The sequence below is a fragment of the Styela clava genome, chromosome 10 (genome assembly GCF_964204865.1).
Source record: "Styela clava chromosome 10, kaStyClav1.hap1.2, whole genome shotgun sequence".
In the NCBI taxonomy this organism is placed as follows: domain Eukaryota; kingdom Metazoa; phylum Chordata; class Ascidiacea; order Stolidobranchia; family Styelidae; genus Styela; species Styela clava.
In genome coordinates, this window is record NC_135259.1 from 14765493 (window position 1) to 14782230 (window position 16738).

The 16738-nt window shown below is 34.3% G+C and overlaps 1 protein-coding gene across 2 annotated transcripts; it reads right to left on the reverse strand.

Annotated features, from left to right (window-relative positions):
- Nucleotides 1–3532: 3532 nt before the first annotated feature.
- LOC120333506 (lactadherin-like) lies at nucleotides 3533–7247 on the reverse strand. Of its 2 annotated transcripts, XM_078117127.1 has the most exons (7): nucleotides 6794–7247; nucleotides 6629–6724; nucleotides 6179–6449; nucleotides 5660–5704; nucleotides 5008–5160; nucleotides 4705–4871; nucleotides 3533–4183 (listed from the first exon to the last, which is right to left on the reverse strand). In XM_078117127.1, the coding sequence occupies exons 2-7, from the start codon at nucleotides 6683–6685 to the stop codon at nucleotides 4025–4027; spliced, it is 852 nt and encodes a 283-aa protein (XP_077973253.1). In that variant the 5' UTR covers nucleotides 6686–6724; nucleotides 6794–7247; the 3' UTR covers nucleotides 3533–4024. The 2 variants fall into 2 exon arrangements, with proteins under 2 accessions (XP_077973253.1, XP_077973254.1); XM_078117128.1 differs by having other exon boundaries at nucleotides 6629–7247.
- Nucleotides 7248–16738: the final 9491 nt, after the last annotated feature.

Here is a 16738-nt window from a genome sequence, read left to right on the forward strand (position 1 = left end):
ACGGTTATCGTTTGAACGGTTTTCGTAATCGACTAATCGTACGCACTGTGGAAATTACAAAAGTCACTGTTGAAATGATATCAAGAATTCAAAGTTCAGCGTCGCCTGTCAATGGATGGTACGGAATGTATATTTAATATGAAGCAGAATTAATCTTTAGCTAAGTAGAATTACCTAATTGAAGTAAACAAAGCAATCACGAAATAGTCATGCTCTTGTACCGTGTTTTTGGAGATGAATCTGGTCTACTTGTATTTATAATTTCATTCCGTATCCTCCCTATACTTACACTCGTCGGGGTATAGGCTATGGTTGAGACCAGGCCATTAAAACGAATTCACAAATTAAATATCTTCTAAGCCGAGTCGCGCTATACCCACTTATTTTATCGCTGGCATCTTGTTTTTGTCAGTAAATCGTCATCGGTCTCGTCATCGTTTGTTTTCTGTTAATGATCAAATTCATTAACAACCAAGGTACAAAAATAGGTTATGTGGCTGAGCTGATCAAATATCTTTTGACTTTGATTGGAATTATTTTTTTACATCGATTCTACGAAATATACACAGATCAGTATTTGTCTATGCTGTCTTAAAATGTCTATTGAAAACAAACCAAGTGACGTAACCTGCAAACCCGAGTTACGTCCAAATATGTGAAAGATATTTCATCACATCGTCTACCGATGGTTGGAGGAATGCGCATATTACATAAATGAGATGATATATTATATGTTTCAAGATCAGTATACGATTTGGATATTATTATCATTAAACAAAGATAGCAATGAAGTGAATTTGATCGTAAACTCTTTGACACCACCTAGAGGAGATACAATTTTAGACTCTAGCGCAGATGTACACAAATGTGATTCCTACAGATATGGCCCTGCCAAGATTGAGGAATTGATTTTCTTGGTGTCCCTGTCAGAGTTGCCGGTCAATGTCTAAATATCAACTAGATTGGTGCAAAACAATAGTTAATTGTAGAAAAAGGGCCAAGTATAAAACTGAAATAATCTTCATTTTTGCGGTTAATGCCTACTAAACTCTAAACAAATGAAATAGTATACTCAAATTAAATAATTTCGGATACTTGCAACAAAGTTATAATAATAATGAAGCTGCAGGGTAATGAATGGAGCATATCCACGTACCATCTAACTTTCTTGCTAACTTGCCGTCGTATTTTACCGAATGATTAGTTAGACTTCCGTAGCCACGCGCGGTTGAACGGTTCTCGTAATCGTGAGGACTGTGTAAAATTACAAAAGTCATTGTTGAAAGTGTATTCAAGAATTCAAAGTTCAGCGTCGCCTGACAATGGATGGTACAGAATGTATATTCAATATAAAGCAGAATTAATTTTTAACTAGATATAATTACCCGGTTGCAGCGAACAAAGCAATCACAAAATAGTCATGCTCTTGCACTGCCTTGTAGAGTGTACAGGAAGTTTTTGGAAATATATGGTCTACTTGTATTTATTATCTTTTTTCGTATCCTCCCTAGATTTATAACCGGGGAGAGGAAATGGTTGAAAACATTAAACGAATTCACATATTAAATATTTTATAAGCCGAGTCGCGCCATACCAATTTATTTTATCGCTGTCATCTTGTTTTGTCAGTGAATCGTCACCGGTGTCGTTTTTCTCTTAAAATAACCAAATTCATATAAAAATAGGATCCAAAATGGCGTTATGCGGCTGAGCTATTCAAATATCCTCTGATTTTGATTGGAATCATTATTTCTACATCGATCCTACAAAGTATACACAGATCAGCATTTGACTGAGCGGTCTCAAAAATGCCAATTGGAAACAAAGCAAGCGACGTAACCTGTAAACCGTGTTACGTCCAAATATGTGAAGGATAATACATCATATCGACACCGATGTTTAAGTGAATACACATATTATATGAAAGAGATGATATATTATATGTTTCAAGATCAGTATACGATTATTTAGATATTATTATCACTAACTAAAGATAGCAATGAAATAAATTTGATTGTAAACTCTTTGTCACCACCTAGAGGAAGTAAGATTTTAGACTGTAGTGCACATGTATATAGATGTGACCCTGCCAAGATTAAGGGATTGATTTTATTGGTGTTTCCGTCAGAGTTTCCAATAAATGTCTAAATATCAATTAGATTAGTGCAAATCTTGAATAGATGATATGAATAGTTAATTTTTTTTAGTTCTTCGTGGAATGAAACAATTATTGACAATTTGTATGAAATATCGATTACTTAATATATATATATATAAATATTAACAAAACAATCACAAAATTAACAGTGAATCCACTATCCACGCATAAAATAAAATCATCTAAAACTACCTTTTCTGCCCGGTGTTCTTGTATAGTAGTATTCAGACCACAGGAGAATTTGTGAAAAAAACTGTTGCCATACGGTACTGAATTTAATTGCTTCGGTGCCGGAGTCATAGTTTTACATACGGAATTTTAAAAATCATGAAGGACATAAATAAACGATATACGGAATTAAAAACAGTCATTCAACTAAATGAAGGTAATATTAAATGCCTTCGAAAAAAAAAACATATGATCGCTGTTTGATCGAAAGCTTACAGCTATACTATTCCGGGGAAAGAGATTATGCTATTCGTAGTAATTTTATGTTACAAAAAAATCACGGACATTATTTTGTTCATCTCCGGTGGGCCTACGCTTCCTAGATTTGGAAGCATACACAACGACGAAAAGCGAAAGCAAAATCGGATAGATGTAGTTTGCGAACAAAGAGCTAATTTCAAATTAGATTTATGCTGCAATGTCGCAAAGATATATCTTGATGGAAGAGTTCCTAGAGTCAAGAAGAACAGAATCCGGTATAATTTCTCACAACGACAACAGCATTTCGCGAGGAAAAGTTTGTTGTTTGGACGGTTATTGGGAACCAATCGCATTAGATATTCTCCTTTAGTACAGCCACAGCAGCACCAATCTAAATAGGACAGCAATGTTACATATGAGAAGGAGTCGGGGGTTTGTCCAAGCATCTAAAGCAGTTGTTCACAACCTTCTATGACTCGTGGCTCCCTTCCGGATGTTTTTAGCACTCATGGCCACCTATGTATCATTCCCATGGAATTTATAATGTTATTATGATTGGCAGACTCCAAATCCAAATATGTTCAATACTGTGAGATTTGTGATAAGATGTTTCTATGAATGAAATTGGTTGTATATGCATGAGACATTAGCTATATATATATCTTGATTTGATTGGTTGTATATGAGTTGGATGTATAGGCAAATTTTTAGTTATATATATGTATACAACGTTACCATACTAACTATTGCATCTAACATGAAACTCTGAAGACAGTCTTGCTCTTCGATTTACATCAAACACTTACCAATGGAACACAAAACTACAGATTTGAGTCTATATATACCTATGTCACAATGCTCTTGAATCAGTCGAATTTGTCAACCTTAAAAACATTCCCCGGAAACAGTTGTCATAGCTACTGCTAGACCACATATATATAATCATTATAATCAACCAACATATATTTTGAAATCAATATCATTTTGATCTTTTCAATCTTTTGCATTCTGGGAAGGCTAAATTAAAAATATTTGTTAGATAAAATATAGTACACTTTTGTCTTGTCACAGATAAAAATACATATGAATATCTCCAAACCCGAATATAATAAGAGCTTTAATATTAACAATATAGGATTTACAAAAATAAATTTTTAATATAGACAATGTGGGTTGTAATGTTCCATTCGGGATAACCAAAGTTTTTTTCGATCACAAAGATGGGAATAAATCTTAAGGGATTTAAATAATAAATAAATATTGAATCAATAGAGGTAAATTTATAATCGTCAATAAAAGGAGCTTGAATCAGAGTATCAATCATTTATAGATTCTGATAATAAGAAGAATGGTTTGTAATAATATTAGGAATGAATATATTTCGTCGAATGAAGTAATAACAACTTCAACAAATAATAGCTAATTGTTATCTCCACTTTATATGTACAAATCATAGCACATTCCCTTGATAAATTCGACCCTCATATTGATGTGAACCTGCCATGTTTGAGGGTAAACCCGAATATATCGACAAGTTATTGGTTTTGGAAACATGTTGATCTTTTTGGTGTCTCTGTCAGAGTTACCTGCAAATATCTGAATAGAAAAATATTTAACTTTAGGTTGCGTGGTTTGATAACTGCTCCGAAGAAAAGATATATGGCACAAAGCTTAGAACGATTGTATTCAATAATAAAGTTGTTCAGAACTATTTTCAATTCAAGAAGAGAAGAAAAACGTTAAATTACTTTTTTATACCATATGTTGATATTATATTATTAATCGATCAAGATGTTTATGCGATGAGTTATATATATATATATATATATATATATATATACATTGTTCGCCCTATCACGATCGTGGTTGACTGTTATCCCATGTTCAAGTTCTTATAGTTTTATTCAAAAAAATATGAAAATTATTCAAAAATACATTTTGTAACTGTCAATTATTATCATCATTTTTTTCTGTCATGAAAATTACTTTCGCATTTATTTTTCCTAAAATGCCATTTACACATTGTTTTCAGAAACAATTTTGACGCATTTTCAGTCACAAAACCAACTACAATGTACGAAACTCAAGCATGAAAGAGGATTGATGAACCACCTTACCTTTTGTGCCCCATTCTCTTGGACGGTAGCCAGAGTACTAGTGCTAAGACCACAGGAAATCGTGAAAGACGTCACCCATTGACTTATACTCTCTCTTCCCTGTGTAATTATTCCACCAACTAGTTCCGGCCTTCCGAAGTCTACTTGAAGCCATTCGCCCTTTCGATCTGGCAATACATAAATTAAATTCATCATTGGCAATAATTTTTATTATGAATCTATCAAAAATTCAAGTAGCCCATTATTGAATTGTCATATTCTATTTAATTGATATTGAATGTTACAAAATATGTTATTACTAACTCTGCCGGACCGCCCATGCTGCTACATCTCCTGTTTTTTTTCTGTTATCAAGCCTTCCGTCATACGCATTATGATGTACGTCGTATATCGATGAAGCTGTAATAGCTGAGTCTGGTATATCTCTGCTTCTCATTCCCATAAAACAATATGCACCTGTAATGATATTTGGGTATATTAGAATAAATAATAACACGATATTAAAATACATGAATAGCATCAATGGAAAACTCTGAAAAAAGAAATATCTTGGATCTACCATACGTCACCGCACATTATACTACAGGTATAATGCCTAACGGAATATTCATGAATCGTGATGTCCCCATAAAATGTTAACACCAAAAGTTACTTTCAAGTTTAAAGGCCTATTGTATTAGTCAATGAAATCTTGCGCTCAACTCTCTACCACTACTTCGACAACAATATAATCAGTTAGTTTTGAGCAGCTAAGAACTAAAAGTGTATAGAGACCATAGTCATAGTCAAGTTTATTATTTCCATCCAATAAAAATAACATAAAAAATCGACAAAAATTAAAATTTATCACACCATTTTGACCAACAAATATATATAATTTGATGGTCTTTGTGACGTTGGATATTTGCGTTCAACTTTAATCTACAAAACTAAATTCGATTTTCTTGATACTTACTCTTTGGTAAAGCCTCAATAATCCGACTTGTCTTTGCAAGCGAACCTAAAATTATAAACTGGAGTCAGACAATAGTACATAATAGTACAAGAGTACCACGCAACATGATATCACACTATTTGTAGGTTAAATTAGTGGTTGGGTGTTTTCACTGATGGTCGATACCGTATTCTTTAATTCAAGTCAGTAGCTTCAGACATCCGGTTGGTTAAATGATTGAATTTTAGCCCCATTACTATGCTCAAAAGCGACTGAATTCTACGCCATCACATGAACTCACGTAAACAATTTCGTTTGACCCAATAATACTAAGAAACGGTCTACTTTGTGAATTGCAGCTTAGCGCTAACTATAGATATTTTTTATGTGCTGTTTCAATTGGTACAGCTACTATATATATTAAAAAAAGAGTTGAGCTCAATACAAGTAGAACTTTGTTACTGAATCACTATTTTTGTGTAGTCAATGAAGGATATACATAACAATGAAACGTAATTAATGAATATGATATTTAATTACTTTCAAGTTCTCTAATTTTTTCTTCCTGATTTTCAGCAGTTCCTTGTTCGCCTTTTTGACCTTTTACTCCTGTTAATCCTCTTGGTCCCTGTGATCCGCGTTTACCAGGTCTGCCTTGACATTGACTGGAATCACAAGTCAGCTGACTCGTGTCCCCATTTGCTACAACATGCGAGCAAAATTCATACACTGTTGGCATGTGACAGCTAGTTAATTGTAGAAAAAGGAAAAAATATAACACTAAAATAATCTTCATTTTTGCGATTAAGGTCTAAAAACAAATGAAATAATATATTAAAATTAAATAATTTCTGATACTTTGCAATAAAGTTATAATACTAATAAAGCTGCAGGGTAATGAATAAAGTATATCCAGCTACCATCTAACTTTCATGCTAACTTGCCGGCGTATTTTACCAAATGATTAGTTAGACTTCCGTATCCACTCACTTCATCATTTGAACGGTTCTCGTAATCGTACGCACTGTGAAAAATTACAAAAGTCATTGTTGAAATTGTATTCAAGAATTCAAAGTTCAGCGTCGCCTGTCAATGGATGGTACAGAATGTATATTCAATATAAAGCAGAATCAATCTTTAACTAGGTATAATTACCTGCTTGAAGTAAACAAAGCAATCACGAAATAGTCATGCTCTTGCACTGCCTTGTACCATGCACAGGTTGTTTTTGGAGATGAAGCTGGTCTACTTGTATTGAATTTATTATCTTATTTTGTATCTCGCTTAGACTTAAACTTACTGGGGAGAGGCCATGGTTGAACCAATATTACAAATTCACATATTAAACATTTTTTAAGCCGAATCTCGCCATACCCACTTATTTTATCGCTGTCACCTTGTTTTTGTCAGTAAATCGTCATCGGTCTCATCTTTTTTCTGTTAAAGATCAAATTCATATACAAATAGGGTTCAAAAATGGCGTTATGCGGCTGAGCTATTCAAATATCTTTTTATTGGAAACATTTTTGACATCGATCCTATGAATAATACGCATATCAGCATTTGACTAAGCTGTCTCAAAAATGCCAATTGAAAACAAAGCAAGTGATGTAAGCCTCTAACCTTGTTACGTTCAAATATGTGAAATATATTACGTCATATCGTCTACCGATGGTTACGTGAATACTCATATAATATAAATGAGAAGATATGTTATATAATTTCGAGATCAGTATACGAGTATTTAGATAATATCATTAAACAAAGATAGAAATGAAATAAATTTGATCGTAAACTCTTTGACACCACCTAGAGGAGATAAAATATTAGACTGGCGCAGACAATAGACAATAAGTTTATTTCGTCGTGCAAGAAATCACAATACAAATTCAGTATTACAGTACATTTCAAATACAGTAACGGATTTCATCGCAATTGACAGGAAGTCGCGAAGGACCAGGAATGGTCATCACAAGTCTGCGACACCAAGATTAAAAACGAGTCAATAATAAAAAATTGAAATAAGTGAAAGCAATATGCACAAAGAAAAGCTTATCCATTCATAAATTAATCAACAAGGTTGATATGAATCATTATATATGATTTGGGAGAGAAAGTAAAAATAAAAGTCGGGAAAATTCAATTGATATACAGTAATTATAAAAATAAATCACCATATCATTCAGCTGTGTTTTTGTACAATTGCAGCGATTAAATTTTTATATATTGTCATATGCAACATTAAATTGAGCGATCATTTTATTTGATGAGAAAAATTGAATTAAGCAACCTCTATGTACGAATTATAAGGCACAATTCATACTCAATGTACAACCATCCACATAAAACTTTTAGGGTAGAAAATAAAATTTGGCACCAGGCCGATGTTAGGCGCATATATCCAGATCGGAGGCGACTCCAGCCACATCTTAGTTACAGTTGGTTAGCTACGGAGGGCAATCATTTGTCAACGAACTGGAAAATTGTTCAGGTTGCTGAGCGACCGCACGCGCTTCAGAGTCTGATTTATAGAGACAGAAAATTTGAAAATATGTGAGTAAGTAAGATAATACCATATTAGATAACTCGGAAGCTATATCACGGTACACAGTGGAGCGAACTAATGAGCCGCTATCGTTTATATGACACAGAAGACAGTACCGGTAGGTTACCACGGTACCGGTATGGTGCTGTATGACATTGTCCAGCTGTCAGCAAAACCACAGTTTATGAAGACTAACGGTACCGGTAGTTTTTGATTAAATATTTTTTATATGTATTCTTGAAAGTCGTGTAGCCATGTGATTTTACTTCATGTGGAATATTGTTCCATATTTTAATGCCCGTATACTTGATTGAGTTTTGTGTTCTTGCAGTGGAATATCTGGGCACAAAATAATTTCCACGCACAGAAGATCGGGTGTAGTGTGTGTGTGTTTTAGACTGCTTAGTGAAATATTTATCGAATGCTTCGGGTAGGGATTTATTTTGGTGTTGATGCATTAGTTTTGCAATTTCAAAATTGAATAAGTCTGTTAATTTTAGAATGTTGAGTGACGAATAAAGATGATTAATATTAGTTCTAGGTGCTGCATTGCAAAGAGATCTAGCAATTCGGTTTTGTAAAACATTAATTTGTCTTAAATATTTTTGTGCAGCAGCTCCCCATGCTGCGATTCCATACTGGACATAAGATTGAAAAAGTGAAAAATACACAGAGCGCAGGGTAGATGTAGGCATGTATTGTTTGAGCTTGTAGGTGATACCAACTGCTCTGGTTATTTTTTTTACCACATGCTCAATATGTTTGTCCCATTTAAGACCAGAATCAATAAAAATTCCCAGGTACTTGTATGATAACACATTTTCTAATTTGGTACCATCAATTTTTATTGACAAGTCATGGTTTATCTGATGCTTTTGAGGAGTGATTATCATGGATTTCGATTTTTCAATATTAATTGTCAGTTTGTTTGATACCATCCAATCATGCACCTTCATCATTTCATAGTTCACATTATTCTCTAAAGTTGGAATTGAATTATGACTGGAGAGAAGGCCGGTGTCGTCGGCGAATAATTTCGTTAATAAGTTTGAGCAGTTGGTGAGATCATTGATATATGTTAAGAAAAGGATTGGACCTAAACATGATCCTTGTGGGACGCCACAAACTATTGGTAAAGTCTCAGATGTTACTTCACCAATTTTTACAAATTGTACTCGGTTTGTTAGGTAGCTCTTTAAAAGTGATTGGGCGGGTCCACGAAATCCATAATTAAATAGTTTATGAAGCAAAATTTTGTGGTCAACTGTATCAAACGCTTTCTTTAAATCAATGAAAACAGAACAAACAATCTCATTATTTTCTAATTTGTCATAGATGTATGACATCATGTCTAAAATAGCATGGTTAGTTGAGTGGTTGTCCCTAAATCCAAATTGAGACTTATTAATTATATTCTGTTTAGTAATAAATTTTACCATTCTTTCGTATATTAGTTTTTCAAAAAGCATGTTTAAACAAGAAAGGATAGAAATCGGTCTGTAGTTAGATATTAATTTATTATCACCAGATTTGAAAATCGGTGTTACTCGAGCAATTTTGAAAACTGAAGGGTACATACCCAACTGTATTGACGCATTGAACAAAATCAAAAGGGCCGGCGATATTATGTTTACAATATGCTGAAGGAAACATGATGGAATGTTATCAGGACCAACAGCTTTGCCCCTTTTCAGGCTTAAAATACCACATATAATTTCAGAGAGTGAAACAGGCTGAAGAAATATGATTTGTGAGATCTTCAGATGTAAATATTTTTTGTAATCCGAAACATCATTAAATTCACTGGCTAATTTTGGACCGATGTTAGTGAAATAGCTGTTGAACTCATTTGCTATCAGCAATTTGTCAGAAGAAATAATTTTATTTTGTAACATAATTTCTGTAATAGTATTCTGTTTGTCATTCTTAACATTTACTATTTCTTTGACTGTTCTCCATGTTTGCTTTATATTGTTTCGGTTTTGCTTTAGCGTATTATGATAATAAAGTTGTTTAGCTTTGTTTATTATTCCTTTCAGTTTGTTGCAATACCTCTTGTACAAATGCTGCTGTGACATGTTACCTTTCAAATAGTACTTATTGCGCATTTTATTTTTATTTTTGATTGACACTCGAATACCCTTGCTTAACCATGGTTTTTTCCTAATTTTCAGGTCTTTTCTAGATAGCATTTTCATAGGGGCATGTTTGTCAATAAGATTTTTGATTTTGAAGATAAAATCATCACATAATGCATCAAAGTTTTCCCTATTGGGTACTATTGTAGAAGACCAGCTGGTGAAGATTGAATCAGCATCCTCTCGGAAATTGTCGATGCGAAACTGTTTCATGTCTCGTTTGTATCGAGGTTCGTTACGACTGTTGAGAGATATGTCGGAAATAGAACACAAAACTGGAAAGTGGTCGGTTATCGAGCAGGATATGACATAAGCATGGATTTTTTTATGTATGATGTTGGTGTATACATGATCAATTAATGTGCAAGATGAACTTGAGACTCTGGTAGGTTTTGTGATGATCTGCACCGTGCAATATGAAGATATCATATCCATGTATTCAGATATGGATTTGTTCAAGGAATGTTTCAAGAGGTTTATGTTGAAATCTCCAAGCAAAATGAATTGTTTGGTCGATATTCTTTCAAGAACAGCAGAAAGAGCACTTGTGAAGGTTGGAATATCATTTCGTGGATGTTTGTATAGAATGCAAATAATGAGTGTTTTGACTGTTTTATGGTTATCCGAGTTATTTAACTCTATCCAGAGGTCTTCGCAATCTGGATGATTCAATTTTATATCATGGATAATCTTGAATTTTAAGTTGCTTCGGATATAGCATCCTACCCCTCCAGCATTTGTATCAGAGGGTTGATGAATGAAGTTATAACCAGGAATGTTGATTTTTGCCAAGGGGTTGTGTTTCAACTTGGTCTCACTGATTCCAATGATATGAGGTGGGTGTTGGAATTCAGACAGAAGATTTATCAAATAATCGAAATTTCTCTGAATTGACCGAATATTCATATGGAAAATAGAGAGATTACTAGGATTGGAAATAGTCGATATTTCTTCTATTTCAAGAGTATCACATGAGAAGTTTGTCATGTCAGTAGTTCTCAATCTATTTCAGTTCGCGGACCAGTAAAATTTCAAAACAAATTTCGCGGACCGGCGGGTCTTCAAAATTACCCATAAATGTCATGAACACAAAACTTAATCAAAAGAATGCAATTACGACAAAAGTAGGCGGTGCAAAAGAATAAATTCAATTTAAGGAGAAGCGGTGCTTTTTCGCTGCTGGTAGTAGTGAAACCTAGCTCCAAATACTTCTTATCATACCAGATCCATATCAACTTTGCTGCAAGGTTGTTTCGGGGCATGTTGTAAAGTAGAAGTAGCAATCTCTTCATCTGTCCTGTCAACACTAACTTGGTTTTCACCGCTGGGTTGCTTATAAAAAAAACTGGATAATACTTGAATAATGTTGTTTGTTTTCCTCCATTCTATCCTCCATTCCATCAAATCTTGGTAAATTACAGGACTACTGTCAAATTACGGAACGTGCGATCTGCTAAGTCCTCAATCAGGTATCGTACTGTGTGTAGGGATTTGTTCAACGACTAGCCTAGTGACTCCCGTAGTATTTGTACCTGGAATTATGGTCTAACCCCAACCTGGTACACATACTACGTCATTTTGGTTCCCATACTTCGGAGTTCCGATTGATTTTGTATTAAATGGGTTAAATAAACATGGACGTAAAAACATGACGGAAAAATATTTGGCGGGCCAGCAGCAAGGTTGGCGCGGACCGGCGGTTGAGAACCACTGCTCTAGCGCATATGTATACAGATGTGGTTCCCACAGATGTGGCCCTGCAAAAATTGAAGAATTGCTTTTTTTGGTGTCTTTGTCAGAGTTTCCAGTAAATGTCTAAATATCGACTATATTGGTGCAAATCTATTTGTGCAAGCTATTAGCCATTTCGATCTGTCGGCATCGGCAGGCAGGTAAAGTTTAATATTATAAAACAAAAATTAGAGAGTGAACACGTTTATCAAAAATCAAGTATGTTTGAACTGTTACACCTTTTTACACCACTTAACCTTCCTGTTACACCAATTGCTACGTGTTGCTACGTATGTATATGTTATTAAGAACTACGACTGACAGGCCACATCCCCAATCTTCCCTTATAGATATGTTATCAAGCCTCCCGTCATACTCATTATGATTTTCGTCGTATATCAATGAAGCTGTTATGGCTGAGTCTGGTACATCTCTGCTTCGCATTCCCATTGAAGTTAAACAGTATAAGCCTTTGAATATGAAAGAAGTAATATTCATCAAATATAGGAAAAGGATGGGCCGAATATTCTGCGTGTTCCTTTTCCAGTACTATTTAAGTGCGGAGTAAACGCCAACTGACTTTTTCAGAAGTCAATAAGCACATAATGGGTTGTAAGGCCAATTGTTCGTAGATTGCAGAGTTGTATGATCGATGTATAAATAACAGTTGAGAAAACACACTTCTTGACACAAATATATAGTGATGAAACCAAAATTTCTAACTAACCAAGAACGTAACTAATTTTATTCACCCGCTACAATGAAATTGAAAAGGAGTAAAGTTATTATTGTCGTAATTTCAAACAAAGTTTAATGTAACATTTATTTTAAATATATAAAAAATCACATATTTTTAAAATACTTACTTCTTAGCAAAGCTTCCATTATCTGATTTGCCGTTGTGAGTAATTCTTAAATAAATATGATTACGTGGACGTGTTACCATACGGTACTGAATTCAATTGCGGAATTCATACGGAAATTAAAAAATCAGGAAGGACATGAATAGACGATATACAGAATTATCAATAATCGTCATCGGTCTCGTTTTTTTTCATAACCAAATTCGATTACAATCAAGGTACAAAAATGGGGTTATGTGGCTGAGCTAATCAAATATCTTTTGACTTTAATTGGAACCATTTTTTAACATCGATCCTACGAAATATACACAGATCAGTATTTGACTAAGCTGTCTCAAAAATGTAAATTGAAAACAAAGCAAGTGATTCAAACCGTGTTACGCCCAAATATGTGAAAAATATTCCATCATATTCCAAGATTAGTATACGATTATTTAGATATTATTATCATTAAACAAAGATAGCAATACACAAAGACACCACCTAGAGGAGGTAAGATTTTAGACTGTAGCGCACGTGTATATAGATGTGTCCCTGCCAAGATTGAGGGATCGATTTTCTTGGTGTCTCTGTCAGAGTTTCCAGTAAATGTCTAAATATGAACTAGATTGGTGCGAATCTTAAATAGGTGACGTATGAATAGTTCATTTTTTCAGTTATTCGTGAATTTGTAAGAAATATCGACCACATAATATATATATTAACGAAATTATCACAAAATTGACAGTAAATCAACTATCTACAACAGTGTTTCTTAACCTGGGTTCGATTGAACCCCTGGGGTTTGGTGCTGCTGTACTAAGGGTTCGGCGAAGGTCCTGTGAACTTGTTGGGTATTATGAAGTATTTCTATTTCCGAGCCAATTAAATATGTTAAAGAAAATCATAATTTAAGGCAGATATCCAAATTTCAACATTCAGGCCATTCATAAAATAGCTTATTTATTACCTGTCAATGAGAGGAGATTGGATGTACCTCCGTATGACATCATTTTTATATTCTTTCTGACTTCCAAGTATCTAAGGTTGTTATTACAAACCTCGAGATTTTGAACCTAAATATTTGCGTAAACGACATGTTATTTATAACCTACTAATGAAACGTAACGCAATTTTACGAACAAGTTGATTATAATAAGTGTACATAAATGGATGAAAAAATAAGGGCAGTTTGAATTTCACTAAAAGATAGAATTTCCGGAACAGAATGTTTCGTGGCGGAGCTTTGAGTAAAAATACCATCACCCGTCAACGACCTTATAGCGCTTAGCCGCTTTCACATATCGTATCTCTGTTTCTGTGAAACAATAGGTAAATGCTTTTATACCCATCCGACGGCAAGTTAAAATCTGTGATGTGTATGACTTGAGCCACTTTTGTTTTTGATACGGTATCTCAAGTTCGAGACCACCAATGTTGCAATTTTGCTTTCGTCGTTTTGCGCTTTCCATCGGCACAACTTTTATAACAAAAAAAAAAAATGCCAACGAGTAGGGCTGGGCACTTCGAACCGAATACTCGAATAGTGAGTTATTCGAATTGGTTCAGAGCAAAATTTCGAGTTGCCGCCATCTTGATTATTACTTCTTGTCAATGGCCGAGGTTAATTACGCAATTTTTTTTTTAATATTTTAGCCATATTTTTTCAATGCAGTTCTGACATATGACTATTCTCTGTTGAAAGTTATTGATAAATGAGCGTTTTGGTATTGTGTGTGGACGCTCTGCAATTGGTCCTAATGATGTATTTTATGTTTCCAGTAATTCATTTGCTGACAGAACCAATTACATATCTCCCATTGACTCCCAAGTATTCGAGATTCCATTCGAAACAATTATTCGATTGGATTCTGAAATCATCAGGTAATCGAAAATGCCAAACCCAGCTTTTTCTGGCGACGCCATTGAGAAATAACAATGGTCATTTCGACACGGCGTATTGGTGTCTAAAATTGGACCACAACGTCTTTGCAATTCCGAGGAGTCTTTTTCGTGAATTATGTCATCTAAAAAAAGAACTTGGTCTTGAACTTGGTATCTCTCAGCTGGTCACCGAAAAACAGCAGCAGAAGTGTCACTAATAAATCTAATGAATAAATAAAGTTTACAGTTTGTTGCAATTTATTCTGCTATAACCAATGGCGCAACCAGGGGTTCTTTCGGTGGTTGACACTCTCCTGACAAAGCATGTCCTTCAAATTTAACCCGATAAAACAACCTATGCTCAACAGTAAGGCAACGAATTCATATTCTATCAATTGCAGACGGTCAAATTTTCTATAAATGTGTACAAAATAGGCTTACCCTTAATAAATTCAGCTTGCGCTCTTATTTTCAGAAAATTTGGGGTTCGACAGGAGTTTGCGAAATTGCGTGGGAGTTCGGCAGGCTCACAAAGGTTAAAAACCACTGATCTACAAGAACAAAAAATCATCTGTAATTTCCTTTTCTGCCTTGTGTTATTGTATAGTAGTAGTCAGGCCACAGGATCCTGTGAAAGAAGTAACCCATTGATCAACATTTTCTTTCCTTTGTGTAATCATTCCACCAGCTAGTTCCGGTCTTCCGGAGCCAAGTTGAAGCCATTCGGCCTTTTGATCTGTCGGCAGGCAAGTAAAGTTTAATATTATAAAAAAAAAACTAGAGAGTGAACACTTTTATCAATTTATCAAAAATCAAGTACGTTTGAACGGTTACACCTTCTTTGCTATGTGTTATGTATATAAATGTATATGTTTTTACTAACTAAGTCTGGTAGCTCACATCCCCAATCTCCCCCTTTAGATCTAAGATCAAGCATCCCGTTATACGCATTATGATTCACGTCTTGTCGATACAGCTTTATTAGCTGAATCTCGTATCTCTACTTCTCATTCCCATTTAACGGTATAAGCATATGCTTCGAATATGAACAAAGAAATATCATTAAAATATAAGAAAGATCGCGCCGAATAATCTGCGTGTTCCTTCCCGGTACTATTCAAAACATACTTTAGCGGAGTAAACCCCATCTGACTTCTTCAGAAGAGCTATTTTTATTCACTCGCTACAATAAAATTGGAAGAGTAAATTTATTATTGTTGTAATTTGGAACCAAGTTTACTAAAAAAAAATTTTAAATATATAAAAAATAAAAATATTTTTGAAATACTTACTCCGTAGCAAAGCTTCTATGATCTGATTCGCCGTTGTGAGTGAATCTTAAATAAATATGTGGACCTGTTACCATAAGGTACTGAATTGTGAATTAAATTGCTTCGGTGCCGGAGTCATAGTTTTCATGAGGAAATAAAAATTCAGGAAGGACATGAATAAATTATACAAACTTAAAAAAAACGGGTATTTTATAAAATTAAGGTAATATTTAATGTCATGGCTGAACTGGCCACTTCAGCATAAGATAAACAAGAGGGAATTGATGAAAATATGATGTCAAGTCGTTGATCCAAGAGAATAACTTATATGACCTCTGTTTGACCGAAAGCTTACAATTATACTATTTCGTGGAAGGAGATTGTGCTATTCGTAGTAATTTTAGGTTACCAAAAAATCACGGACGTTTTTTTATTCATATCTCCAGTACGCTTCCTTGATTTGAAAGCACACACAAGGACGAAAAGCGGAAGCAAAATAGGATGAATGTAGTTTGCTGACAAAATGCAAATTTTAAATTAGTTCCACGCTGCAGTGTCGCAAAGATATATCTTGATGGGACTAGTTCCTAGTGTTAAAAAGAACAGAATCCGGTATAATGTCTGATAAGGACAACTACGACAACAGCATTTCGTAAGGAAAAGTTTGTTGTTCGGACGGTTATTGTGAA

Bases quoted from the DNA above. Each gene is read 5' to 3' on its own strand.
- LOC120333506 (XM_078117127.1), bottom strand. From the start codon at position 6,685: ATGACTTTTGTAATTTTTCACAGTGCGTACGATTACGAGAACCGTTCA. The intron at 6,450-6,628 runs GTGAGTGGATAC...ATTTGTTTTTAG, and splicing joins AGAACCGTTCAAATGATGAA to ACCTTAATCGCAAAAATGAA. The intron at 5,705-6,178 runs GTAATTAAATAT...TTATAATTTTAG, and splicing joins AAAAATTAGAGAACTTGAAA to GTTCGCTTGCAAAGACAAGT.